At 45.6% G+C, this 27,416-nt stretch overlaps 1 protein-coding gene across 6 annotated transcripts in view; it reads left to right on the top strand.

Annotated features, from left to right (window-relative positions):
* URI1 (URI1 prefoldin like chaperone) overlaps positions 1 to 23,786 on the top strand; it is a 48,282-nt gene extending 24,496 nt beyond the window's left edge. For 3 of the 6 annotated variants that reach the window (XM_068115311.2, XM_068115316.2, XM_068115313.2), the window contains 5 exons: positions 1,973 to 2,168; positions 10,024 to 10,249; positions 10,487 to 10,620; positions 22,873 to 23,089; positions 23,252 to 23,786. In XM_068115311.2, the coding sequence (XP_067971412.1) occupies positions 1,973 to 2,168; positions 10,024 to 10,249; positions 10,487 to 10,620; positions 22,873 to 23,089; positions 23,252 to 23,416 (938 nt within the window). In that variant the 3' untranslated portion in view covers positions 23,417 to 23,786. The remainder of the gene's footprint in view (positions 1 to 1,972; positions 2,169 to 10,023; positions 10,250 to 10,486; positions 10,621 to 22,872; positions 23,090 to 23,251) is intronic. The other 3 variants (XM_068115312.2, XM_078779218.1, XM_078779219.1) reach the window with 1 other exon arrangement.
* The last annotated feature ends 3,630 nt before the right edge of the window (positions 23,787 to 27,416 follow it).

Genomic DNA, 27,416 nt, shown 5'->3' on the forward strand with positions numbered 1-27,416 from the left:
TAGAGTCTTATCGTGAAGGACACCCATACTGGAGCGGAGCCTTTTAGGTGCACTGACCTCTGGGGAAGGGTCTTGTTGATCTGATGCTTCATCTCTTTAAAGACGTTCCTCGGATTTGTGTTTGCGTTTTTCGGCTTGAGAGAGCTTGCGCTTGCTGGATAATGATACGTAACAAGTGCTATGCATGTGGTGACCCTTTGGTCCCTTCTCCCAATCCACATTTTCATGTACATGTTGAAATTTATCAAGTTCTTTCCATTGTAAAGACTTTTCCCGGATGGATGCCCACTTCTCAGGTGTAATGTTTTCCAAACGATCATCTGCGGTACATGGCTTACCACAGAGTAAAATGCACTCGTATTCATTTAATGTCTTGTCTGGTAACTCTTCACTCTCTCTTCTATTATCCATTATTTCGGTCACTTCACAAGTCTGCGATTTTCATCAGATGGGCATGCGATGCATCTGAAACAGTACAAAAGTAATATTAGATATGCTAAAATTAGTGGAAAACAACTCACATGCCCATCTAGCTTATCTTGTGCCAGAGATATTGAAGGAGCCCGTGCTCCAGCATGAGACGGACAAAATGACGGGCAAGACACAAACTCGTCCGAGAAGATATTTATTGTAAAAACCAACTCGGGAACTCTAAAAAGCCCGTTTATCGGGCTGCATATATATCACAACCAGAAAACATAACCGAAACCGAAAGCCACGCCTCTCAGGCGAGGTGTGCTTCGGTGGTCATGTGACCGACAGGTGTAAAGGATTATAACCGCACGCACAGCACGCTTTGGTGGTCACGTGACCAGCCACCCCGGCGCCACGGTTCCCCGCCGGTGACGTCACCGGCTGGAGCAAGGAGATTCTGCTGCTGGTCTCGCTTGGGGGACCCATGGGTCGCTACAATATTACATTTCATGTTTTTCAAGATGGCGTTGGCGGCCATCTTGGATTTAGAGGTCAGAATGATCCCTAAACTCTACAATAACCATTCCAGTGGATTTGTAATGCCAGAATTAGTGAAAAAGGACACCTCATTCGTCCTTGTAGCTCATCTGATGCCAGAGATATTACATTTCATGTTTTTCAAGATGGCGTTGGTGGCCATTTTGAATATTGGGCTCTAGCAGAGTTAGCCGTCATTTTTCAGAGGGGCATAGGAGCTAATTTTCCTTTAAAATGGTTCAGGTTGTCAAATCCATCGAGAGAAAAAGGTAGGAACAAAATGGTCACGGATTCCAAGCAAATGACCCTACTATGGATAGTTTTGGACAAAGCTTGATGGAAAGGTTGGGTGACATGGACAAATTGATTCGATCTTGGTGAAAATCCTGATCTGGATACGAGAATTTAAAAAAAAATGTAAGTGATTTTTTTACTGTTGAGAGATGGGGCCAAAAATATATGTACAGCATGATATTTCAAACAGTTGAGGAGGAGTTATGACTAAACTTGGTGGACGAGTTGGTTCGGTGACGAGAACAAGTCGATTAGATTTTGGTTCAGGTCCGAATCCAGATCCGGCCTATCAGTGGGATACAAAACATAAACTGTTCAGCCTGGTGGAGGTATGTGCTCTACCGAGTGCCGTTCCATTCAATTTTGATATGTTGATTACTTTCTCAAATTTCCACCCTTTCGCTTGCTGAAAGCACTCGAAGTTTCTGTGTGAGCCTTCTCATCTCTCTTGATATCATCCTAAATGCCTTGACTTGTTCTTAAATGGAATGTGCTTCCCAAGGATGTCACCAATCTTAACTAAGTGGTGAACGCCAAGTGGCTAACCCTTATTGTATAAGATACTGCTGATGTCATCAACCCAGCCTATCATTGACTCAGGAGATCCCAGCAGGAAGTTACTCTTCACAGCTGTATTAAAACATGAACAATGTTGTGCAACCGCTGCTCATGTTGCATCCTCCCTTGCTTCCCTTACCCCCTCCTCCCCCACCCCTCAAACCCCCAGGCCACGCACGTGTTGCCCACACGCCCAAGCATCGTAAGACGATGCACGGAGAATCCAAAAACTATATGCTTCCCCTACCTGTGGAGGGTGTGAGCTCGAGCGACCGGCAACTGACGGAGATGGAAGATTCGTTGTGGGCACGACTCGATGAGCTGGAACGACTGGAGGCCGAGCGCAGGGAGGTGGACAATGAAGGGTTCGTGATTTACGTTTAAATTGAATACCGTATTGTAAAATAAACATTGGCCTCTAAAATAAACTCGATCTTGGAACGTTTAAATCGCAATCCTTCAGGTGGGTCACTAATCATGCCTAATGAGATGTCCCTCTGTGTGGTGTCATGTATGACGCTTGCATGGAGTGTGAGCATCCAGAAAGTTTTACAAACAAAACAGGTTTTAATTCCTGCATTGCTAATCAAGTTGTACAGGTGTTTGCATACAATGAGAATTTGGGTGGTCCAGAATAATATGAGAAAAAAATTGTAACAACTTTTTAATGTTCTCACCACCCAAAATTGTTCCTTTGGTCATAAAAACATTGTATGTGAAGGTTTAGGGATCTATTTTAATATTTAGAGGTAGCTCAACGAACTTGAAATTTCAGTATATATAGTCCATACACTATACAGGTGAAATTTGTATATAACGCAATACACAAATTACACATACAGTACATACAAATTCTAAACACATCTACCAGCTGGTTATTCAGTCTTTTCCAGTTAGGGTCTTCTTGTTGCTGTCAGGGAATGTTTTCCTGTGTTCCTGCACAACCTGCAGCAGGAACTGAAGATGATCTTCATCATGTGTCAGCAGTCCACTGAACTCCTGAATTAGTGCAACTCCTCGTTCCGCATGGTCATTTACCACTTTCATGGCCTTCACAGTCTCACACGCTGCTTTAAAATCGTCTTGGTCTTCCCAAGTCTCTGGGTCTGCTTCCAGAAAACTGTCAGGAAGGTTCACTCTTTTCAAAAAGCATGTGGGATTTCTGTGTAACAAAGTCTTCCAAACCACTTTCCTGAATATTTCCCAGATCAACTTGGATGCGCTTCGGAGGATCTTCTTGTCCTTCATTCTCCAGTGCGAGGATTATTTGTTGTTTCACTGCTGCAGGCACATTCTTGTCAAAAAATGCAAGACCAATCAGGTCCTCTGATAAGTACCACAGATGGCCTGCTAGTTTCATGGTTGCTGCCTTCAAAATAGCTTGGTTTACATCTTTGTACTGCACCAGAGATTTTAGAAGACGCAAATCACTGTTTGGAGCAGAAGCTGCAAGAGGAGCTGTCATCCATGCTCTGATGTAAATACGGATGGTGAAGATGGCAATGTCTCTTAGTCCTTTCTGCTCTTTGCTAGTGAGTTTGAACTGACTTCTGAACATCCAAACCTTCAGGCTAAAGCCGACCTTTGACATCCAACGGGCATGGTGCATGGGTCCTGGGGCCATGAACCGGACTCCATTTGCAGGAACTCCACCCAGAAAGATTACACACAGTTCCAATAATTCCCGATAATCATCTCTTGGCTGGATTTCAGCAAGCTGACTCCCAACGAAAAGCAGAACATCATCCTTGATATCAGAAAGGGATTCACTAACCAATTCCGGTGTGTACCCTGGTTAGAATAGGTACACCGTATCTCTGCGTGTCGTAAGAGGCGACAAAGAGGGTTGGCATCAGGAAGGGCATCCGGCCATAAAAACATTGCCTCAAAAAAGAGAACCATGACAATTACAATTACATATGGGCAGGGTACAGCCCGAAGTGGAGATCGGTTTCTGAGGTTTGGGACATGGAATGTAGGGACAATGACAGGGAGATCAGGAGAAGTGGTGGAAGTATTGGTCAGAAGAAGAGTGGACATATGTTGTGTGCCAGAGACGAGATGGAAGGGAACTGGTGTGAGAATGGTGAAGGGTAGGCAGGGACAGAAATACAAGTTTGTGTGGCAAGGGTGCCCGGAGGGCGTTAATGGTGTTGGTGTCCTGTTTTCTGAGGAGTTTGTAGACAGTGTGATGAGTGTGACTAGAGTGAGTGATAGGTTGATGATGGTGAAAATGATGATTGGAAAGCTCTCGGTGAACATCATCTCGGGATATGCTCCGCAGGTTGGTCGGAGCGATGAAGAGAAGGACAAGTTCTTGTGTAGAGAAGCTGATGGAAAACGTGAAAGATGAGGAAGTTGTTGTGGTAGGAGGAGACCGAAATAGACATGTGGGAAGGAGTATGGATGGTTTTGAGGGTGTTCATGAGGGTTATGGATATGGTGTGAGAAATGGAGAAGGTGAAAGGATTTTGGAGTTTGCTGGGTGAGCTGATTTGTTGATTTGTAATACTCAATTCCAGAAAGGGGATAATAAGCTTGTTACATACACGTCAGGTGGGTCGACGACAACCGTTGACGACCTGATGGTGCGTAGGCGAGATAGGGGGCACCTCCACGACACAAAGGTGATCCCGGGGGAGGAGGCTGTTTCACAGCACCACTTGGTTGTCTGCGACATAAGGGTGAAAGGTGCGAGGAGAGCTCGGCGGTGAAATACCAACTGAGAATGAAGGTGTGGAGGTTGAAAGAGGTGACAGTAAGGGAGGCATTAAAAGAGAGGCTGAGTAGGGTAGAGGAAGATGTGGTTGAGCTTGAACGTGGTTGGATGTCAATGAAAGATAGTCTGTTGGGAGCCGTTGGTGAGGTATGTGGATGGACAAAAGGACCACCGAGGCACTCGGAAACATGGTGGTGGGATGATGAAGTTGGAAAGAGGATTGACGAGAAGAGGAAGAAGTTCAAGGAGTGGCAGAAGGCGAGGGTACGGGAACAGAAAAAGCAGAGCATGAAAGTTATAAGGCAGCCAAGAAGGCTGCAAAGAAAGAGGTAGCAAAGGCGCAGGAGGCATGTAGGAAAATGTTCGGAGAACACGTGGATTCGGAAGAGGGTCAGAGAGCGGGATTCAGGATTGCAAAGCAGATAGCGAAAGAGAGGTGTGATGTGATGGGAGTGAGTTGCTTGAAGGATGAAGTGGGACAAATCGTTGTGGACCCAAATGGAATTAAAGGAAGATGGAAAAGATATGTGGAAATGCTGTTGAATACAGAGAATGAATGGGATGGCAACATAGAGAGTAACCCAGTTTTAGGACCGGCAGAGAAGATAACTGAGAAGGAAGTTGAGGAAGCGATAAAAGCAATGAAGAGTAGAAAAGCGGGAGGGCCGAAGGGTTGTTGTGGGAGATATGTTGAAGGCAGCAGGAAGTTGGGGTGTGAAGAGAATGACAACAACAACATGCATTTTTAGGCCATTTTCCCTGCTAGAGCGGGGGTTAGCCTTGTGGTCCCCATTACAATCTTCTCCAACTTGCCCTATTTTCTGCATCTCTCCTTGTTAACCCCCTTGCCCGCATTTCTTCTTCCACCATCTTTAGCCAAGTCTTTCTAGGTCTTCCCCGTCCTCTACTTCCTTCTGCATTCATTTCCATCACTCTTCTCAACCAGTCACTTTCATCCTTCCTCAACACATGACCAAACCATCTCAACCTGTTCCTCTTCACAGCATCAATCACAGGCTCTATTCCCATCATTTTTCGCAATTCATCATTTGTCTTCCTCTCTCTCAACACTACTCCGCACATCCATCGAACCATTCACATTTCCAACCTTTCCAACCTTCGTTGCTGCTCCACGTTCATTACCCATGTCTCGCTCCCATAAATCATAACACTTCTCACACATGCAGCATACACCTTTCCCTTCAGCTTCAACGACACTCCCCTCCTCATCAGCACGCCACTCAGTTCCTGAAACTTCTTCCATGCACATCTCACTCCAGCAACCGTTGCCGAGTCTGATCCACCTTCTCCATTCAGCATGTCTCCGAGGTAGCAAAATGTCTTCACACCTTCCAGCTTCACGCCGTCTCCAAGATCCAACTCAACATTTCCTCCATCTGCAGCTCCCTCTGTGCACACCTTACATTTGAATGTAGCTGCCACACTGGTTAATGACCCTCTCAGACCACTACATTTTTGATGAACCCACTCAGCGCACATTGTACATTGAATGGAGTTCACTCCGACACCCTTCCTGCACACAGCACAGGGCCACTTCCCAGTTCGTTCCACCTCACCACATGCTTTACCACTTGCCATCACCTTCGTCTTTCAAATATTCACCTTCAGACCTTTTGTCTCCATACATTCCTTCCACTTGTTCATCTTTTCCTTCAGTCCATCCATACTTTCTGCAATCAACACCAGATCATCTGCATACAACAACTTCCACGGTAAACCCTCCTTTACGTCACAGCTACAAATAGTAGTGGACTTAGTACTGACCCCTGATGCACTCCCTCCTTCACCTCAAACTCACCACTGTTCCCGTCCTTCGTCCTTACAGCTGTGCGCGCTCTTTTGTACATTGCCATCACTACTCTGATCAACCATTCCTCCACTCCTAACTTCCTCATTGCCCACGTCAATACTTTGCGGGGAACCCTATCGAATGCTTTCTCCAGATCAACAAACCCAAGAAACAACTTCTTCCTCTTCTCCATGTACTTCTCCTGCAACTGCCTCACAATAAAAAGCGCGTCTGTCGTTCCTCTTCCTGGCATAAATCCAAACTGCATTTCGTCGATCTTCACTTTCTTCCTTATCCTCCTCTCCAACACCCTTTCCAATACCTTCATTCCATGCTCCAATAACTTTGTCGCTCGGTACGAGCCACACTCTAGAGGGACGAGGGTACTCGGTTCCCAATCCACTGGAATGCAGCCTTCTTTCACTGCCAGATTACAGATCTCTGTCATTCTCTTCACACCCAACTTCCTGCTGCCTTCAACATATCTCCCACAACTCCCGTCGGCCCTCCCGCTTTTCTGCTCTTCATTGCTTTTATCGCTTCCTCAACTTCCTTCTCAGTTATCTTCTCTGCCGGTCCTAAAACTGGGTTACTCTCTGTGATGCCATCCCATTAATTCTCTGTATTCAACAGCATTTCCATATATCTTTTCCATCTTCCTTTAATTCCATCTGGGTCCACAACGATTTGTCCCACTTCATCCTTCAAGCAACACACCCCCATCACATCACACCTCTCTTTCGCTATCTGCTTTGCAATCCTGAATACTGCTCTCTGACCCTGTCCCGAATCCAAGCGTTCTCCGAACATTTTCCTACATTCCTCCTGCGCCTTTGCTACCTCTTTCTTTGCAGCCTTCTTGGCTGCCTTATAACTTTCATGCTCTACTGTTTCTGTTCCCGTACCCTTCGCCTTCTGCCACTCCTTGAACTTCTTCCTCTTCTCGTCAATCCTCTTTCCAACTTCATCATCCCACCACCATGTTTCCGAGTGCCTCGGTGGTCCTTCTATCCATCCACATACCTCACCAACGGCTCCCAACAGACTAGCTTTCATTGACATCCAACCACTTTCAAGCTCAACCACATCAGCCTCTACCCTACTCAGCCTCTCTTTTAATGCCTCCCTTACTGTCACCTCTTTCAACCTCCACACCTTCATTCTCGGTTGGTACTTCACCCGCCGAGCTCTCCTCGCACCTTTCACCCTTATCTCCCACAACTCCCGTCGGCCCTCCCGCTTTTCTAATGAAAGAAGAGAATGACAGAGAACTGTAATCTGGTGGTGAAAGAAGGCCGCATTCCAGTGGCTTGGGAACTGAGTACCCTCGTCCCTCTATACAAGGGGAAAGGTGACCCTCTGGACTGTGGCTCGTATCGCGCGATAAAGTTATTGGAGCATGGAATGAAGGTATTGGAAAGGGTGTTGGAGAGGAGGATTAGGAAGAAGGTGAAGATCGACGAAATGCAGTTTGGATTTATGCCAGGAAGAAGAACGACAGACGCGCTCTTTATTGTGAGGCAGTTGCAGGAGAAGTACATGGAGAAGAGGAAGAAGTTGTTTCTTGGGTTTGTTGGTCTGGAGAAAGCATTCGATAGGGTTCCACGTGAAGTATTGACATGAGCATTGAGGAAGTTGGAAGTGGAGGAAGGTTCATCAGAGTAGTGATGGCAATGTACAAAAGAGCGCGCACAGCTGTAAGGACGAAGGACGGGAACAGTGGTGAGTTTGAGGTGAAGGTGGGATTGCATCAGGGGTCAGTACTAAGTCCACTACTATTTGTAGCTGTGGTGGAGGTGATGGCTCAGAACGTAAAGGAGGGTTTACCGTGGGAGTTGTTGTATGCAGATGATCTGGTGTTGATTGCGGAAAGTATGGATGGACTGAAGGAAAAGATGAACAAGTGGAAGGAATGTATGGAGACAAAAGGTCTGAAGGTGAATATAGGAAAGACGAAGGTGATGGCAAGTGGTAAAGCATGTGGTGAGGTGGGAAGAACTGGGAAGTGGCCATGTGCTGTGTGCAGGAAGGGTGTCGGAGTTAACTCCATTCAATGTACAATGTGCGCTGAGTGGGTTCATCAAAATTGTAATGGTCTGAGAGGGTCATTAACCAGTGTGGCAGCTACATTCAAATGTAAGTTGTGCACAGAGGGAGCTGCAGATGGCGGAAATGTTGAGTTGGATCTTGGAGACGGTGTGAAGCGGGAATGTGTGAAAACATTTTGCTGCTTCGGAGACATGCTGAATGGAGATGGTGGATCAGACTCGGCAACGGTTGCTCGAGTGAGATGTGCATGGAACAAGTTTCGGGAACTGAGTGGTGTGCTGATGAGGAGGGGAGTGTCGTTGAAGCTGAAGGGAAAGGTGTATGCTGCATGTGTGAGAAGTGTTATGATTTATGGGAGCGAGACATGGGTCATGAATGTAGAGCAGCAACGAAGGCTGGAAAGGGTGGAAATGCGAATGGTTCGGTGGATGTGCGGAGTATCGTTGAGAGAGAGGAAGACAAATGATGAATTGCGAAAGATGATGGGAATAGAGCCTGTGATTGATGCTGTGAAGAGGAACAGGTTGAGATGGTGTGGTCATGTGTTGAGGAAGGATGAAAGTGACTGGTTGAGAAGAGTGATGGAAATGAATGTAGAAAGAAGTAGAGGACGGGGAAGACCGAGAAAGACTTGGCTAAAGATGGTGGAAGAAGAAATGCGGGCAAGGGGGTTAACAAGGAGAGATGCAGAAAATAGGGCAAAATGGACAAGATTGTCATGGGGACCGCAAGGCTAACCCCCGCTCTCGCAGGGAAAATGGCCTTAAAATGCATGTTGTTGTTGTTGTTGTTGTATTCACTAACCAATTCATCTGTGGTTGCATTATCAAAGTTATCCTGATCCAGAAATTCCCAGCGAGCCTGGAATCATTTGAAGATTAAGATCTCTGGGCCAGAGGAGGGCCCCATGCAGCCACCTTTAGAGGCCATTTTTCCCTGCAAGCGGGGGTTGGCTTTTTTCGGGGACCGTGGTTGTTGTTGTTTTTTGGGTCCCCTTTTTGAAGCAATGTTTTACGGCCGGATGCCCTTCCTGCCACCAACCCTTTTTGTCGCCTTTTTACGACAAACAGGGAATTACCAGTGAACTGGTACTCAAATTTGCCGACCTCGGAAGGATGACAGGCTGAGTCAACCCCCCTGGCGTTAATTCAGCGATCGACCGGGATTCGAACCCAGGATCCTAGGATCCTAAGCTGGCACCCTAGCCGCTAGCCCAACACCATCCAGGGTATTCATAACTCAACTTAAAATTCCTGTAAAAGTATGCGACAATCAGAAACTGTTTCAGTGTCCATGGTATTATTGTAAGACGTTAGTGTAAGACCATATGGGGAAACTTTGATGACCATGAGCTATCCATTAATATTATTCAATTTCATTTTTATTTCACCAGCAGTGTTTTTTTAGGTATTGGAACAGTTCTGGAGAACATGACATTTCCAAAAAAAATAATTGTGGACCACCCCAATGAGAGTACAATGAGAATGTTATTGTTCGGAGACTTTTACAAACAGAATCGAGAGTGCTGAACCTAAACTGTACCCTCTTACTATTTAAACTGATTTCAACTCTAGCTGGTGTTTTGTGCCATTGAGGAGTAACTGTGATGAAGATAAATGGTTGATGTTATCTCTTTGCACAGGTACACTCTATGCAATACACAGCACGATGTTGAGGTTAGCGAACGCCCAATGGAAGGGGCTCCAAGTGGGCAATCTGTCCTGAATGAAAGACCAGGAGAGATCGACCTTGGGTGCACGGTCAAACAGGGTGAAAAGCACCCATTGGTGGTGCCCGGTACAAACGACGAGTCAGACTCTGAAGAAATACCGACTATTTACTTCACGCACACGGTGGAACCCAAGAAGGTGTGTCAGTGATGCTTTGTACCTTCTTTACTGTGATTGTAATGAGCTGATCATTGGTTTGAAACCTGACATTTCGCCATGGCATGAACGTGAGCCCGTATCCCGCTTGTGCGAACTCGTAATGTATAATACTGTAAAGTATTCTGTGGCGATAAGCGTCAGGTAACGTGCCCAGTTAGGTCCATCGCGTTTACCTCCTGTCCACCTCCCCCTTCCTCTCCACCCATTCCCCTCCAGGTGAGAATCGACACCGGCCGGAATACAACACTGAAATTCGGAAGACCACCTAGACGCAGACGCAGTAGCGGCTGTGGCAGCAATGAAACTGCAGAAGCGATTCCCAGAGTGCGTACTCCTGCGGACGTGCTTCGGTAAATATGGAACGTGAAGACGAGAATTCTTTACTTTTGTGCTGTGACGCGGGTATGGGGTACTTGTACACAGATCAGTTTTACCATGTGGACGATGTTTGGGAAAACAGACTGGATACCCTGTACTACAGTCGTGGCTAAAAATATTGGCACCCTTGCACTTTTTTTCAAATAATGCACCATTAATTTCCAGAAAATTGTTTTAAATTATAAAAATCTTTTGATATCCACATATTTATATTTCTTTGGTTTGCAGTGGAACAAAACAAACAAAAGCTGAAAAAATAACTAAATCCTAGCTTATTCCACACAGAAATCCTAAAATGGCTCGGACAATATTATTGGCACCTTTTAGAAGTTGTTAGAAATCATTAGATTTCAAGCAGGTGATTCTCCTTTACTTTGGAATGGAACTCACCTGTGGTGAGTTGCAGGTGCCTGCAATATATAAATCACTCATTCAACCAGTTTAAATGGAGAAAAGGAGTCATTCTGCTGTTTTGTGTCACTGTGTGTACCGCAATGAGCATGGAGAAAAGAAAGAAAACCAGAGAATTGTCTTAGGATGTCAGACAAGATTGTAGTCAATCATGGACAATCTCAAGGCTACAAGTTCATCTCCAGAGACCTTGATGTTCCTGTGTCCACCATACACAATGCTATCAGGAGGTATAAGGCCCATAACACTGTAGCGAACCTCTCTGGACGTGGCAGCAAGAGAAAACTTGATCGAAGATTGCAGCGAAGGATTGTTCGAATGGTGGAGAAAGCACCTCGATCAACTGCCAAACAGATTAAAGCTGAACTTCAGACACGAGGTACGACAGTTTCAACTCGCACCATCCGTCACCAACTCAATGAAAGGGGGTTCTATGGCAGGAGACCCAGGAGGACCCCACTGCTGAGAGATAGATAAAAGAAAGTCCGACTGGAGTTTGCCAAAACACACCTGAACAAACCAAAATCCTTCTGGGAGAATGGCCTGTGGGGAGATCTGAACACCTGTGGTTAGATCTGAAAACAGCACTTGGTAGAAGGCACCCTTTAAATCTAGGAGATCTGGAGCAGTTTGCACAAACAGAGTGGGCCAAACTGCCAGTAGAGAGGTTGAGGAAGCTCATTCATGGCTATATAAAATAAATTTTTTATTATTATTATTATTATTATTATTATAGGAAGCGCTTGACTGCATTTATTTTGTCCAAAGGCTGCGATACCAAATATTAAGTCTAGGGTGTCAATAATTTTGTCAATGTCATTTCTTTTTCTTTTCTGGTTTAAAAGGATATATTAAGTTCTGAATCAAAACAAAGGTTCTGTAATATTAACAGTGAAATAATTAATTGTGGAGACAAAATACTTTTGCAAATTTCAACTTATTGTTTGTGAAAATTGTGAGTTATTTGAAAAAAGTGCAAGGGTGCCAATATTTTTGGCCACGACTGTATAAACAATCACATGTGTCCTGTATTAGATTTTTATGAATGTTTCTGTTTAAACCAATATAAATTCATAAATTGTAGAATATAACCATAACTAGAACGCCACTCAGTAGAGCGCATACTCCTGCCGTGGGTCAAGTTGGAGCCCTATCTTCCAATGGTAAAAAATCCTTCAAAAAATTCCTGGATCCGGAATAATATCCTGAGCTTCACCAAAAACTAATCAATTCTTCCTTATCCCAAGGGCAATCATCCCACCAACTTTCATCCAAATCCGTTCAGAACTTTTCCAGATATCTTGTTCACAAACACACGAACACACACACGGACGGACACGATCAAATGCATTACTCCCCGGCGGGAGTGATGACAGCAATGCTGAGCAAAACAGAAACCGTTATATACAGTAAACCCATAAATATCGTACGTTTTGACCAATCTGGGCAACCTCTTTATGAACCGATTTGGTTATCGCAGTGTTTAATTTTGACCAATTGTGTCAACCTCTATGTACCGATTTGGTTATCACAGGGTTTAATTTTGACCAATCACGGCAACCTCTTTATGTACCGATTTGGTTATCACGGGGTTTAATTTTGACCAATCACTGCAACCTCTTCATGTACCGATTTGGTTATCACGGGGTTTAATTTTGGCCGATCACTGCAACCTCTTTGTGCACCGATTTGGTTATCACGGGGTTTAATTTTTTTCCAATCACGGCAACCTTCTTTATGTACCGATTTGTTTATCACGGGGTTTAATTTTGACCAATCACTGCAACCTCTTCATGTACCGATTTGGTTATCACGGGGTTTAATTTTGACCGATCACTGCATCCTCTTTTTGTACCGATTTGGTTATCACAGGGTTTAATTTTGACCAATGGCAGCAAACTCTATTTACTAATTTGGCTTTCGCGGGGTTTAATTCGACCAATGGCGGCAAACTCTATTTACTGATTTGGCTTTTGCGGGGTTTAATTCGACCAATGGCGGCAAACTCTATTTACTGATTTGGCTTTCGCTGGGTTTAATTCGACCAATGGCAGCAACCTATATTTACTGATTTGGCTTTCACGGGGTTTAATTTGACCAATGGCGGCAACCTCTATTTACTGCTTTGGCTTTCGCAGGGTTTAATTCAACCAATGGCGGCAAACACTATTTACTGATTTGGCTTTCGCGGGGTTTAATTCGACCAATGGCGGCAAACTCTATTTACTGATTTGGCTTTCGCGGGGTTTAAGTCGACACCAATGGCGGCAACCTCTATTTACTGATTTGGCTTTCGCGGGGTTTAATTCGACACCAATGGCGGCAACCTCTATTTACTGATTTGGCTTTCGCAGGGTTTAATTCAACCAATGGCGGCAAACACTATTTACTGATTTGGCTTTCGCGGGGTTTAATTCGACCAATGGCGGCAAACTCTATTTACTGATTTGGCTTTCGCGGGGTTTAAATTCGACTAATCATGGTAATTGTGACCACACACGGAACTGTAATGTTATCTCCCACCAGGAGACTTTTGGGTTTTTTCGCGCACCGTTAATAATGGAATGGAGCCAAAGTGTAAAATGACAGATAAATAGAGAGAGAAAAGATAGACAAAAGTGATTCCTTTTTATTTATTGGCTGGTTTATGGAACTGCAGAACAATTTATGAAAGAAACACATCGACAGATTACAAAGGAAAATGATTTGCAATTAGTAGGGGAGGAACGGTGGGGGTGAGGAGGCACATTTTAATCCCTTCTGAATGTTTAATCTGCTTTAGTGCAGCAGGAAGAGTTGAGAAGTGAATTTGTTGAGAAGAGGTTGAGTTGAGTTGAGAAGTTGGTTGAGAAGAGTGATGGAAATGAATGTAGAAGGAAGTAGAGGACGGGAAGACCAAGAAAGACTTGGCTAAAGATGGTGGAAGAAGAAATGCGGGCAAGGGGGTTAACAAGGGGAGATGCAGAAAATAGGGCAAAATGGAGAAGATTGTCATGGGGACCGCAAGGCTAACCCCCGCTCTAGCAGGGAAAATGGCCTTAAAACTTCTGTTGTTGTTGTAGTGCAGCAGGAGGCTTAATCTTAAAACGGATTTGTATTTATTTTATGTGTTTATTTCATTTGCGACGTGCTATTTTTGGTCACCACCAACCTACCTGTATATTTTCTCGTAGTCCAGGAACCTAACCCCCTTATTACTATGGGAAATTGGTTCTAACTATTGCGGTTTGGAATATCGCGGCATTTTCCAGGAACGGAACCCCAGCAGTATTTCAGGGTTTTTGTTTTTTTATATACTAGTACACCCGCTCACTACGGGAGCGGAATAAAGGGTCATTCCCTATCACGTATAGGACCAATATCACAATTGTTGCGGACCGCGGATAGGATGTTGTTTTGCCGAGCGGATGGCGCCGCGGCCCTAACAGTTACCCCGACTAACCCGATTCCTGGACGTTGGCCAAAATCGTGCCACAGATATTCAATATGGAAGCCTCTAAAGCGACCGAATGTAAAGAGGAAGAAGAAGACGTACAGAAGAATAACAGGATTTATTATTTACACACACTAAAGCAAAAGGAGCAGTCAAGGTTATATACAGGGAAAATGGAAAAAGCAGGTGACACAGTAAAAATACTAGCTTAACTATACAAGGGAATAAAGGGTCATTTAACATCTACAACAGCTTGACCACCGCCGCACCCGCTCCCCCTCCAACCACCTGCCCCCCCTTATCCTGCCTTCCCCTGTCTCAATTCTCCCCGGTCTCCCCTACTGACCTCTCTGAACTCCTCATAGGAATGAAAACTGCCACCTGCACTCTTGACCCCATCCCCTCCAGCTTTGTCAAGGCCTCCCTCCCTGCTCTCTCTCCACTTATCATTGCAACAATAAACTCCTCCCTGTCTACAGGCATCGTCCCACCATCGCTCAAAATTGCTGCTGTTACCCCCATTCTAAAAAAAAAACCTGGTCTAAACCCTGACACCCTAAATAACTTCAGACGCATCTCCAACCTACCCTTTCTGTCAAAAGTTTTGGAACGCGCTGTAGCCGCTCAACTCAAACATCACCTCTCTGCCAATAACCTGTATGAAACATTCCAATCCGGATTCCGCTCCAATCACAGTACTGAAACCGCTCTCCTCAAAATCACCAACGACCTTCTCCTCTCCTCTGACGCTGGCAACCTCAACATTCTCGTCCTCCTCGACCTCAGCGCTGCCTTTGACACCATCGATCACACCATCCTCCTCACCCGACTTGAATCCACCTTTAACGCTACCGGCACTGCCCTCTCTTGGATTAAATCATACCTCTCTGACAGACGCCAGTTCATCTCCATCAATAACTGCAAATCCCCCACTGCTCCCCTCCCCCAAGGTGTCCCCCAAGGTTCAGTTCTTGGCCCCCTCCTCTTCATCCTTTACCTGTCCCCCCTCGGTCACTTAATCCGCCGTCATGGTCTCCAATTCCACTGCTTCGCCGATGACATCCAGCTTTTCATCTCCACCAAGTCCGTCTCCACCGACACCCACTCTATCCTGACAAACTGCATCTCTGAAATAAAATCCTGGCTTCAAATCAACTTCCTCAAACTTAACTGTGATAAATCTGAAATAATCATCATTGGCCCAAAAACGCTCACAAAATCCACCCATAACTTTGCCCTCAACATCGACGGTATCCCAGTATCCACCTCCCCTCTCATCCGGAATCTTGGCGTCATCTTTGACCAAACCCTCTCCTTCGACAAATACACTAAACAGATCACAAAGACAGCCTTCTTTCACCTGAAAAACATCGCCCGTCTCCGCTCATCCCTCTCCTCCACGGCTGCAGAAACCCTCATTCACGCCTTCATCACCTCCCGTCTGGACTACTGCAATAGCCTCCTCTATGGTTCACCCTCAACAATCACCAATAAACTCCAATACATTCAGAATTCCGCTGCCCGTCTACTCACCCATTCCCGGACCCGTGACCACATCACCCCCGTCCTTTACAAGCTTCACTGGCTCCCCATCTCCCAGAGAATCCAGTACAAAATCCTCCTCTTGACCTACAAAGCCCTCCATAACCTGGCCCCATCCTACCTGGCTGACCTCCTCTCCAGACACACTCCCACCCGCAACCTCCGCTCTGCTGGTACCAACCGCCTGACCCCCCCCCCCCCCCCCCATCCGGACCAAATTCAGATCCTGGGGGGACAGGGCCTTCTCCATCGCTGCTCCCACCCTCTGGAACTCACTACCTCACACCATCAGAGACTCCTCCTCACTCACCACATTCAAAACATCACTCAAGACCCACCTGTTCAGCACTGCATTCAACATTCAACCCACAGCATTTAACCCCTGACTATCACTTCTCCTTCTCCCTCCTTTTGCTTTAAATATTTCCCTATTGATTCTTGTCTTTTTGCAATTGTTGTTTTCATGTTTTGTTATGCATTATGTTTTGCACTCTGTCAAAGCGCCTTTGGGCTTCATGAAAAGCGCTATACAAAATAAATGAATTATTATTATTATTATTCCTCTTTGGGGTATATAGATTACAGTCGATCTATGGTCGTGTCTCAAGAACATTGGGTGTGTGTTCATTTACAAAGTTTCTTGTGGAGAGATCGCCAAGTGGATTAAACATTTGAGCAAGCACTCCATTCAAAACCGTTAAGCAACGGCTGGCTTGGCAAGCGATAGCTAGCTGCTTTGTAAATGAGCACAACCCGGGCTTCCTCCCTTTCAGTTTCGTCTTAAACAACAGGAGCGAGTTTCAAAAGTTCGCTACAAAAAACGCCACGTCAGCGGCGGAAAGGGCCATGTTATTAACCCAACATTTATGGAGTTTATGGAGTACCGTAGATTTTTGCTCAGTTCTGTAAGTAAAACTTACTTCACGGATGTTGGGATTCCTCCAAATTTCTTCATTTAGTGTTACTAGGGCATGCCCGTACTATATATATATCTAAAATTATATCCCCCCCCTCTATTTACATGAAATGGTTTGGTCCATTCGCAAAGCCAAAGCGAACGGCTTGCGAGTACGGTGACAATCCCCCCCCTCTATTTCCATGAAATGGTTTGGTCCAAAGCGAACGGCTTGCGAGTACGGTGACAATCCCCCCCCTCTATTTACATGAAATGGTTTGGTCCAAAGCGAACGGCTTGCGGAGTTTGGTAAAGAAATCGCCAGAGTGTGCACAAACGCGCAGGAAAGCGAAAGAATCGCAAATTAGTTTTAATTAGTTTTAAAACATAGTTTAACGCCAACATAGCGGCAACATAGTTTGCCAACGTGAAATAAATGAATACGCTCTCAAATGTGCCGTCCGAGGCAGAGTCTGTTCGCCACGTTCGGCACACGTGATAGCTCGCTGCTCTCTGATTGGTTGAATCGTTTTTTGGACATAGCTCGGTAACTACTTCTCCGATTAATATGAAACCTTGAAAAGGCACATCCTCGGGTCCCCAGCAATATACCTGGCAAGTTTAAAGTATATCGGACCCGTGGTTGTCGAGAAACAGCGGTCACAGACATACAGACATACATACATACATACATACATACACACAGAGATTACTGGAATTATAGATAGATAAAGATCATTAGCGACTGTTTAAAAAGCAAATCATACGTGTTTGTGGTTCATAATATTTTTAATTCCTGTATTTGCTCCCACTGAAACGCTATTATAACTATAAGCTATTTATACGCGTTATCAACAACAACAACAACAACATGCATTTTAAGGCCATTTTCCCTGCGAGAGCGCGGGTTAGCCTTGCGGTCCCCATGACAATCTTCTCCATCTTGCCCTATTTTCTGCATCTCTCCTTGTTAACCCCCTTGCCCGCATTTCTTCTTCCACCGTCTTTAGCCAAGTCTTTCTCGGTCTTCCCCGTCCTCTACTTCCCTCGACATTCATTTCCATCACTCTTCTCAACCAGTCACTTTCATCCTTCCTCAACACATGACCAAACCATCTCAACCTGTTCCTCTTCACAGCAACAATCACAGGCTCTATTCCCATCATCTTTCGCAATTCATCATTTGTCTTCCTCTCTCTCAACGATACTCCGCACATCCACCGAACCATTCGCATTTCCACCCTTTCCAGCCTTCGTTGCTGCTCAACGTTCATTACCCTGGTCTCGCTCACATAAATCATAACACTTCTCACACATGCAGCATACACCTTTCCCTTCAGCTTCAACGACACTCCCCTCCTCAGCACGCCACTCAGTTCCCGAAACTTCTTCCATGCACATCTCCCTCCAGCAACCGTTGTCGAGTCTGATCCACCTTCTCCATTCAGCATGTCTCCGAGGTAGCAAAATGTTTTCACACCTTCCAGCTTCACGCCGTCTCCAAGATCCAACTCAACATTTCCTCCATCTGCAGCTCCCTCTGTGCACACCTTACATTTGAATGTAGCTGCCACACTGGTTAATGACCCTCTCAGACCACTGCATTTTTGATGAACCCACTCAGCGCACATTGTACATTGAATGGAGTTCACTCCGACACCCTTCCTGCACACAGCACATGGCCACTTCCCAGTTCTTTCCACCTCACCACATGCCTTACCACTTGCCATCACCTTTGTCTTTCCTATATTCACCTTCAGACCTTTTGTCTCCATACATTCCTTCCACTTGTTCATCTTTTCCTTCAGTCCATCCATACTTTCCGCAATCAACATCAGATCATCTGCATACAACAACTTCCACGGTAAACCCTCCTTTACGTGCGGAGCCAGCACCTCCATCACAGCTACAAATTGTTGTGGACTTAGTACCGACCCCTGATGCACTCCCTCCTTCACCTCAAACTCACCACTGTTCCCGTCCTTCGTCCTTACAGCTGTGCACGCTCTTTTGTACATTGCCATCACTACTCTGATCAACCATTCCTCCACTCCTAACTTCCTCAATGCCCATGTCAATACTTCGCGTGGAACCCTATCGAATGCTTTCTCCAGATCAACAAACCCAAGAAACAACTTCTTCCTCTTCTCCATGTACTTCTCCTGCAACTGCCTCACAATAAAGAGCGCGTCTGTCATTCCTCTTCCTGGCATAAATCCAAACTGCATTTCGTTGATCTTCACCTTGTTCCTCATCCTCCTCTCCAACACCCTTTCCAATACCTTCATTCCATGCTCCAATAACTTTATCGCTCCGTACGAGCCACACTCAAGAGGGTCACCTTTCCCCTTGTATAGAGGGACAAGCGTACTCAGTTCCCAATCCACTGGAATGCGGCCTTCTTTCACCACCAGATTACAAATCTCTGTCATTCTCTCCACACCCCAACTTCCTGCTGCCTTCAACATATCTCCCACAACTCCCGTCGGCCCTCCCACTTTTCTACTCTTCATTGCTTTTATCGCTTCCTCAACTTCCTTCTCAGTTATCTTCTCTGCCGGTCCTAAAACTGGGTTACTCTCCATGTTGCCATCCCATTCATTCTCTGTATTCAACAGCATTTCCATATATCTTTTCCATCTTCCTTTAATTCCACAACGATTTGTCCCACTTCATCCTTCAAGCAACTCACCCCCATCACATGACACCTCTCTTTTGCTATCTGCTTTGCAATCCTGAATACCGCTCTCTGACCCTCTTCCGAATCCAAGCGTTCTCCGAACATTTTCCTACATGCCTCCTGCGCCTTTGCTACGGCTTTCTTGCAGCCTTCTTGGCTGCCTTATAACTTTCATGCTCTGCTTTTTCTGCTCCCGTACCCTTCGCCTTCTGCCACTCCTTGAACTTCTTCCTCTTCTCGTCAGTCCTCTTTCCAACTTCATCATCCCACCACCATGTTTCCGAGTGCCTCGGTGGTCCTTTTGTCCATCCACATACCTCACCAACGGCTCCCAACAGACTATCTTTCATTGACATCCAACCACTTTCAAGCTCAACCACATCATCCTCTACCCTATTCAGCCTCTCTTTTAATGCCTCCCTTACTGTCACCTCTTTCAACCTCCACACCTTCATTCTCGGTTGGTACTTCACCCGCCGAGCTCTCCTCGCACCTTTCACCCTTATGTCGCAGACAACCAAGTGGTGCTGTGAAACAGCCTCCTCCCCCGGGATCACCTTTGTGTCCCGGAGGTGCCCTCTATCTCGCCTACGCACCATCAGGTAGTCAACGGTTGTCGTTGACCCACCTGACGTGTATGTAACAAGCTTATTATCCTCTTTCTGGAACTGAGTATTACAAATCAGCTCCATCAGCAAACTCCAAAATCCTTTCACCTTCTCCATTTCTCACACCATATCCGTAACCCCCATGAACTCCCTCAAAACCGTCCATACTCCTTCCCACATGTCCATTTAGGTCTCCTCCGACCACAACAACTTCCTCATCTTTCACGTTTTCCATCAGCTTCTCTATTGCACACCAGAACTTGTCCTTCTCTTCATCGCTCCGCCAACCTGCGGAGCATATCCCGAGATGACGTTCACCAAGAGCTTTCCAATCATCATTTTCACCATCATCAACCTATCACTCACTCCAGTCACACTCACCACACTGTCCACAAACTCCTCAGAAAACAGGACACCAACACCATTCATGCCCTCTGGGTACCCTTGCCACACAAACTTGTATTTCTGTCCCTGCCTACCCTTCACCATTCTCACACCACTTCCCTTCCATCTCGTCTCTTGCACACAACATATGTCCACTCTTCTTCTGACCAATACTTCCACCACTTCTCCTGATCTCCCTGTCATTGTCCCTACATTCCATGTCCCAAACCTCAGAAACCGATCTCCACTTCGGGCTGTACCCTGCCCATATGTAGTTGTAATTGTCATGGTTCTCTTTTTGAGGCAATGTTTTTATGGCCGGATGCCCTTACTGACGCCAACCCTCTTCGTCGCCTCTTACGACACGCAGGGATACGGTGTACCTATTCTAACCAGGGTACACACCGGGAACCAGGGTACACACCGGGAGTATTTATACCAGCCAACCAGGGTATTTATACGTGTTATCACTGCAGGAAAAACGCCTTGGGGAAGTGGGACATTATTAGTATTAATATTGTTTTGTAATAACATTAAAAATATGCGATTATCATTCATTTTGTTATTAAGAGCATCTTTGGGAAAACGTCACAATAAATCTTCTTCTTTGGAAATACGCCACGAGAAAGCTAATTTAACATTGTTATACACCTCAACACGCAACTTCATTGACGGCAATGGCGGGGAAAACTTGCTCGGGGGAGAAAAACCCCCTTGGGGAGGGGGGCAAATGAATGTGCTACAACCTTCATTAGGTAACCCTTCGTCATCCTGTCAAGTTTGGTTGAGATTGGATAAGTAAGGACGAATGTATTGGCGTCAAAAATTCATCAGACAGACATACACCAAATGGCGATGATGATGATATATCTTTTATTGTATACAGAATCAAGGCTAAGAGCTAACACATTGAACACAAAAACATGCACAGACACATAAAACATACAATGAAGGGAGCAGGAGACAAGAGGGAGGGAAGGAGAGAGAGAGAGAGGGAAGCACACAAGCACAACAACAGTAGAGAACAGGGATGTCGGTAGATCTGTGGAAGGGAGAGTGCTGGGGGAGGAGGAAGGGGTTTCCTGTTTTGCGAACCACGGTGCCTGTCCGTGCGTTTGTCTGTCTCCCGTTTACAGCTTCCTGCTTTCCACGCTGCGTTTGAAAAGCTACTGATTGGTTATGTTGCATTTTCATTTCACTAGTCAGTCACTTTATTGACCCTTAATTAATCTTTAAAATCAACATGAACATCTGTAAATGATTGAAGTAGACTTAATACAGATCTTCATGGAGTAACACAATTTAAAATAGGTATATTTTTCCCTCTTTATATACAGATTGAATCTCTGCCGCCCGATGTTGCACCAACATTTTGTGGTGGCCGGTGTATGTCGCTCAGAGCTCTGTGTGAAACAAAGAGTGCAACCCAATTAACTTTTTTTTAATCCATGAAATAATGTAAATTGGTTGATTAACCATTACTGGGGACTGGTAATTTTAGTTGTAGATGAATAAAACCAACAAAGGGAAATGCAGCATACCATGAATAAACAAGTCAAATGTCAGGAAAACACGATGGACGACGTCACCTGTACAGCTGCCCCTTCACTTGGTTGTGCTCACCCCAATTAGTCCAAGGCTTAATGATTTGCAAAACATTTTGAATCAAAATTGTGCATTTATCAACATGTTTAGCCAGGGCAAGTTGTAAGAAATAATACCTCTCCCAGGTGAAACTGACTCCATTATTATTACTGCCACACTTTGTGAAGCTGCAGGATTTAACCCTTTGGACCCTAGCGGCCAGTTTACCGTTTTATGAATATCCGTTACATTACACCTAATCTTCGGTCTGCATCACCGCTAATTGGTCAGGAAGTGCGAGAGAGGTTTTTGTGGAGGATTCTTGTGCATCGGAAAGCCGGGCAATAACTGCTGGTTTGACTGGCACCACAACGTAAAGTATTGGCGATAAACTCAAAAAATAAGAAAGTAAGATGGTCTATGATTCAAAATATCATTTATTTGTAATTTCAGGGATAGAAAACATTTTTACAGAAAGAAAACCGAAATAATATAAATTGCAACTCTTCAGTGATTTTTCTTCAGGTAGCCCAGGGTGGGGGAGCTGAAAGTCCAAGTAGCTTGGGGTCCAAAAGGTTAAATACAATATTGACTTCATAATGGCAGCTTTCAGGATCCGCTGTCACCATGAACAACCTCTTTTTCTGTCCTTGGTGTCATTTTCTTCTCTTTTTCTTACTGCGACAGCCTTGTGTCCACGTGCCCACCCAGCCCCTCCGTTCCACGCAAGTCGATCCTGAAGAGTCGGAGCCGCGAGAGCAGCGAGTGCATCGACGCCGAGTCCGTGGATGTCTCGGAACGGAGCAAGGAGCCGCCGTGGGATTGCTCGCGTGATGAGCAACCGGTGGGCAGTGCTCGAGATTCAGGGAATTCTAGGTCTTTCCCCTCACCTGGGAGACCCTCTGTAAGTACCTGCTCAGAATACCTTAAATAGCGATTTGGAGCAACTTTTGTGCACTCATCCATGAGCTCCGACTTTGTATTAAAATATAAAAAAAGCTTTTCCTTTTGCAAGGCGAGCGATCTGAGTCAAGAAAACTCTGATGTGGCACTTGGTGTTCCGCAGCCTTTCTCTGGAACCGTGGTTGAGAGGTCTCCGCTTACCACAAACGCGCCAATCTCGATGGCACAGACCAACGAAGATCCAGGAGGGACAAAATCCCATGCAGAGACCGAAGTACCGTCACGTCCTGTGTCCAAGTTCAAAGCATCACGAACGAAGGCGCATTAACGTGTTTCACTTGAGGATTTCAAACAGCATTAAAAGTGCACTTCAATCCTTCTTTTTGCCATTTTTTGTCACAGTAGTTATATTTTGTAAAGCCACACCATGTTACTCCTCCCATGAGGATAGTTTTTCATTCAAATATGCAAGTATTTCTCCAATCTAATGTTACATCATTCGTACTTATCTCATTTTTCATGTCGACACCTCGTAAGCCTCTGCCGCACCTCACCGGATAGCCCGTGTTGCACCGGGATGTAGCCGAGCCACAGAAAGGCTGCGTCCCCACCATATAGAGGTGAAAGCAAAGTCGCACATCGTCATGCTGGTTATGCAGGTAACGTGATTGTGAATAAATTTTTTCCAACTAAGGTGACACATTTTCACGTTGATGTTACCACTTTTGGAATGACTCCCCATCTTGTCTCCCGCTCCCTTTATTGTATGTTTTGTGTGTCCGTGTTTTTTTTTTTTTGTGATTCATGTTAGCTCTTACACGAGCCTCGATCTTGTATACAAAAAAAAAAAAAAATGTTCCTTTTTTTGTGCTAGCACTTAGCTCGTCCCAATGACTTATTTTGCAAAGGTGATGCTGATGGTCCGGTCCGGTGCCTCACGCGCCTGAGCACCCCAAAATGGTGCTAGTCCATGCGTTGAAGGCAAGTGGTGAAGACGGCCTCCTTTTTCTTTCCCTTGCCGAGCAAGCACAACGCAGCCCCAGATCCCCCCCAAGAGCACCATAGCTGCCAAAACTTCTTCACACTGGCACTGCAAAAGTTGCAAAAGCTCCAATAGCATGCATGTCCCAAAATGGCCAAGCCTTCTTGTCCGAGCAAGATCGACAAACTCCTCTTCTTCTTCTCCAGAGCCAATCGGGTGGTTTCCCTTCCCTCCCTGTTCGCTCTGCCCACATCCACGGTCCAATCATGTCCCTAGGGGTGTGGCCTGCCGGGTTTCCTCGCCTAGCTCGTGTGCGGGGTCTTTTGCCTATGATGTCCGTTGGGGTGGGGCTTAGTCCGGGAACCTGTTTGCTTCTTGCCAGCGTGGTTGTTGTGGTTTAAAGGTAGCTTTCATGGCCGGCCATGGTAAATGTAATTTAAAGGTGGTGCAAAACGTAAGGGGAAAATTTACAGAGGGTAAGCACCCAAGTAATTACTGTGGAAAGCATTTACTGTGGAAAACTAACCAGAATTCCTACACTAATTAGCACTGCTTCACCCCCCCCCCCCCCTTCTGTGTGAAGAACAATCAAACAACCTTAAGCTACAGTTTCCCGACTTACTGTACATCGAGATTTCTTATACGCGTTACACGGTCCATGCTATTAATTATACAATTATACCTCCCCTCCGGTATGCTTTCACCTACCCCCCATAAATATAACAATACATACATACGGACATGTGGACAGACAAACACTAACCTTAACCCTATGGGCGACACAGTAAAAATGGGTTTAATAAAAGCTAAGTGTGGTGTCCTTATCATGTATCAAAAGGGAAGATAGATGGGGAAGATGAGGGGCAGTTGAGATTTGGCGCGAGATTCAAACCAGCTTTTGGCACGATATGCAAATTAGCGCACACATTGTACAGTGCGCCCACGAAGCTGGTATATCATTTATAATTAACCCCTAGGAAATGGGGAGAAAGGGGGAAAAAACCCTCTCTACCCTTCACCAATGCATGTTATCACATTTGAATGCACTACACAAGGGGAAGGAGCTATTCTAATCTTGCACTATGGAAATAATTATACTAAGGGACCTGTGATGGCAAGATGAATGTTGTTTGGGAGAATGAAGTGTTTAAGTTGCTTGGCCTAGATGATGAGGCCGCCTGTGTTGTACCGGAGGATATTAAGGTTATGTGTGTATTTCATGGGTTGAGGGGGTCAGGGTCCTGGGTTGGTTTCTATCTCCGGCTAGAATTAGGAGAAAGGGGAAGACTGCCAGGAGAGGGAGGATGGGGATAGGTCACTCCCCAAATAAGAAGAATGAAAATAATAAATAATTAAACGTTTGTTGTGGATATGTGATGCATGATGTGTGTGAGAGCAATGTGTGACGATTTCAGTGATTGTGTGGTGATTTGAGTGATGTCATCTCCGCTTCCGGTTCTGCTGGCGAGGTCGTGTTTTTCCAAGCCTCCATGTCATTTAAGTTAAGTATCTCAAAAAAATAATAAATCTTAATAATTTCCTTCTCTCCTCGTGGCTCCCCCTCCGCAGACCTCCACCCTCCGCAGACCTCCACCCTCCGCAGACCGCGACCACGTGTTGTCTCGCCCCACCCATTTTCTCTCCTTCCTTCATGTCTCAATCCTCTCCAGCCGAGACCTTCCAATTTTAGTTTTCATCAAACGCCTTCAACCTTTCTCCTTCTTCTTGAGATCCACTTTCACCTAACCTTCAAAAATATTGTTACTGTCGCGGTTAAGATGTTATTTTTGACCGAGCGGTGGTGTATTACCGCGACCTAACAGTTCCCCCGATTCTTCCCCAACTCACCCGATTCACCCCAAACTTTGGCCGTATCGCACCGCAGCTGCCCAATCTGGAAAACTCTAAAACGACTGAATGCAAAGAGGAAAAGGAATAAGACGAGAAGACGGACAGAAGAGTAATTGGATTTATTATACACACAAGCAAAAAGAAAACAGTCACGTTTATTTACAGACGAGATTAGATACACAGTGCAACGCTAGCTTACCTACAGTCTTAATTAACCCAGGGACAGAACAAACAAAAGACAGACTCACACGGGGAATGATGACAGGAATTGGCTGGAAGCAGAGGATGGCTTGGAGTTGTATTGTGCAGCACGATCGGCGCGTTTAGCAGCCGCCGTTCCTTCGCGGCCCTGCTCAAAACCGCCGTCCAGGACCCAAGCGGCTGTTGAGTGTTGTTGCTGCTGTGGCCGCCGCTGCTGCTGCTGCTGTGCACGTCGCGTGCTTTTCCAGGATTACAACAGGCTTTGTGCTTTCTGGGATGTCCTCTCCTTGGATGTTCTCTATGTTCTCTTGGTCCAATCACTCCTCACCACCGACAACTCAACGCAACCAACGCAACCACTGACCACCACAACGCAACCACTGACGACCAAAACCACACAACTCAGCTCTGCTTCTTGGACCCTCTCTCTTCTCAACGGCTTGGGCTCCCTTTTGTCTGCCGGTCAAAGCTCATCCCTCAAAGCTTGTCTCAGCTTCTCTTTTGGGAGCGTCGCGCTGCGGATTTTAGCTGCAGTCACGCCTGCTCATTCCCTCCTCTCAGCGCCTCTTTAAAAGCGCAGCCTCTTCTCATCTCAATGCTCAGTACTCATCTCTTTCTTCTTCAAAGCTCGACTGCTTGGGGAGTGTCGCGCTGCGGGTTATATAGGCCCCGCCCCTCAACCTTTGCGAACCTCCCCGATCGCTCTTCCTCCGCCCTCTCTAGCCAAACCCCTGGCTCATGGTTGGTCGAGTGGGGCTGGCTCACTCCTCCCCTCTATGACGAGGTGGAGACACGCCTTTCTTCTCCGACCCTGCCTCGTGGTCAATGGCGGTAATTGGAGCGGAGGTAGTTTCTAATCGACGAAAAGGGGGAATGGAGGTTTTGGGAATGGGAATGAAGGGAATCTATCTCTTTCACTTGGTGCAATGGAGTACTTCTATTAATGGGAGACACAGCCTTACCCTAAAACACAGAATAAGATATAACTATTGAACAGGGGTATTCTATGATTGGCTGTGGTGTGGATGCTTTATGGACTAATTATGGGATGCCCTTTGACCTTTACACAGCTCCGGAGGCAGGAGGCGCAGAATAACCAATAATAATAATTCACACAATCAAAAAAATATACAGTCCTCATATCCGCAACAATATATATATGAACAAATAATTTAAAAAGTAGGCCACTCCCGAACGAACACAATTGCTTACACACCTCGCTGTTCCTTCGTTCTCTGCTCACCTGGCTGTCAATCTCCTATTCTTCTGTTCCTCCTTTTGAACCTGTTCTGGA

Source organism: Myxine glutinosa, chromosome 5 (assembly GCF_964187855.1).
Source record: "Myxine glutinosa chromosome 5, kmMyxGlut1.1, whole genome shotgun sequence".
Taxonomy (NCBI): Eukaryota; Metazoa; Chordata; class Myxini; order Myxiniformes; family Myxinidae; genus Myxine; species Myxine glutinosa.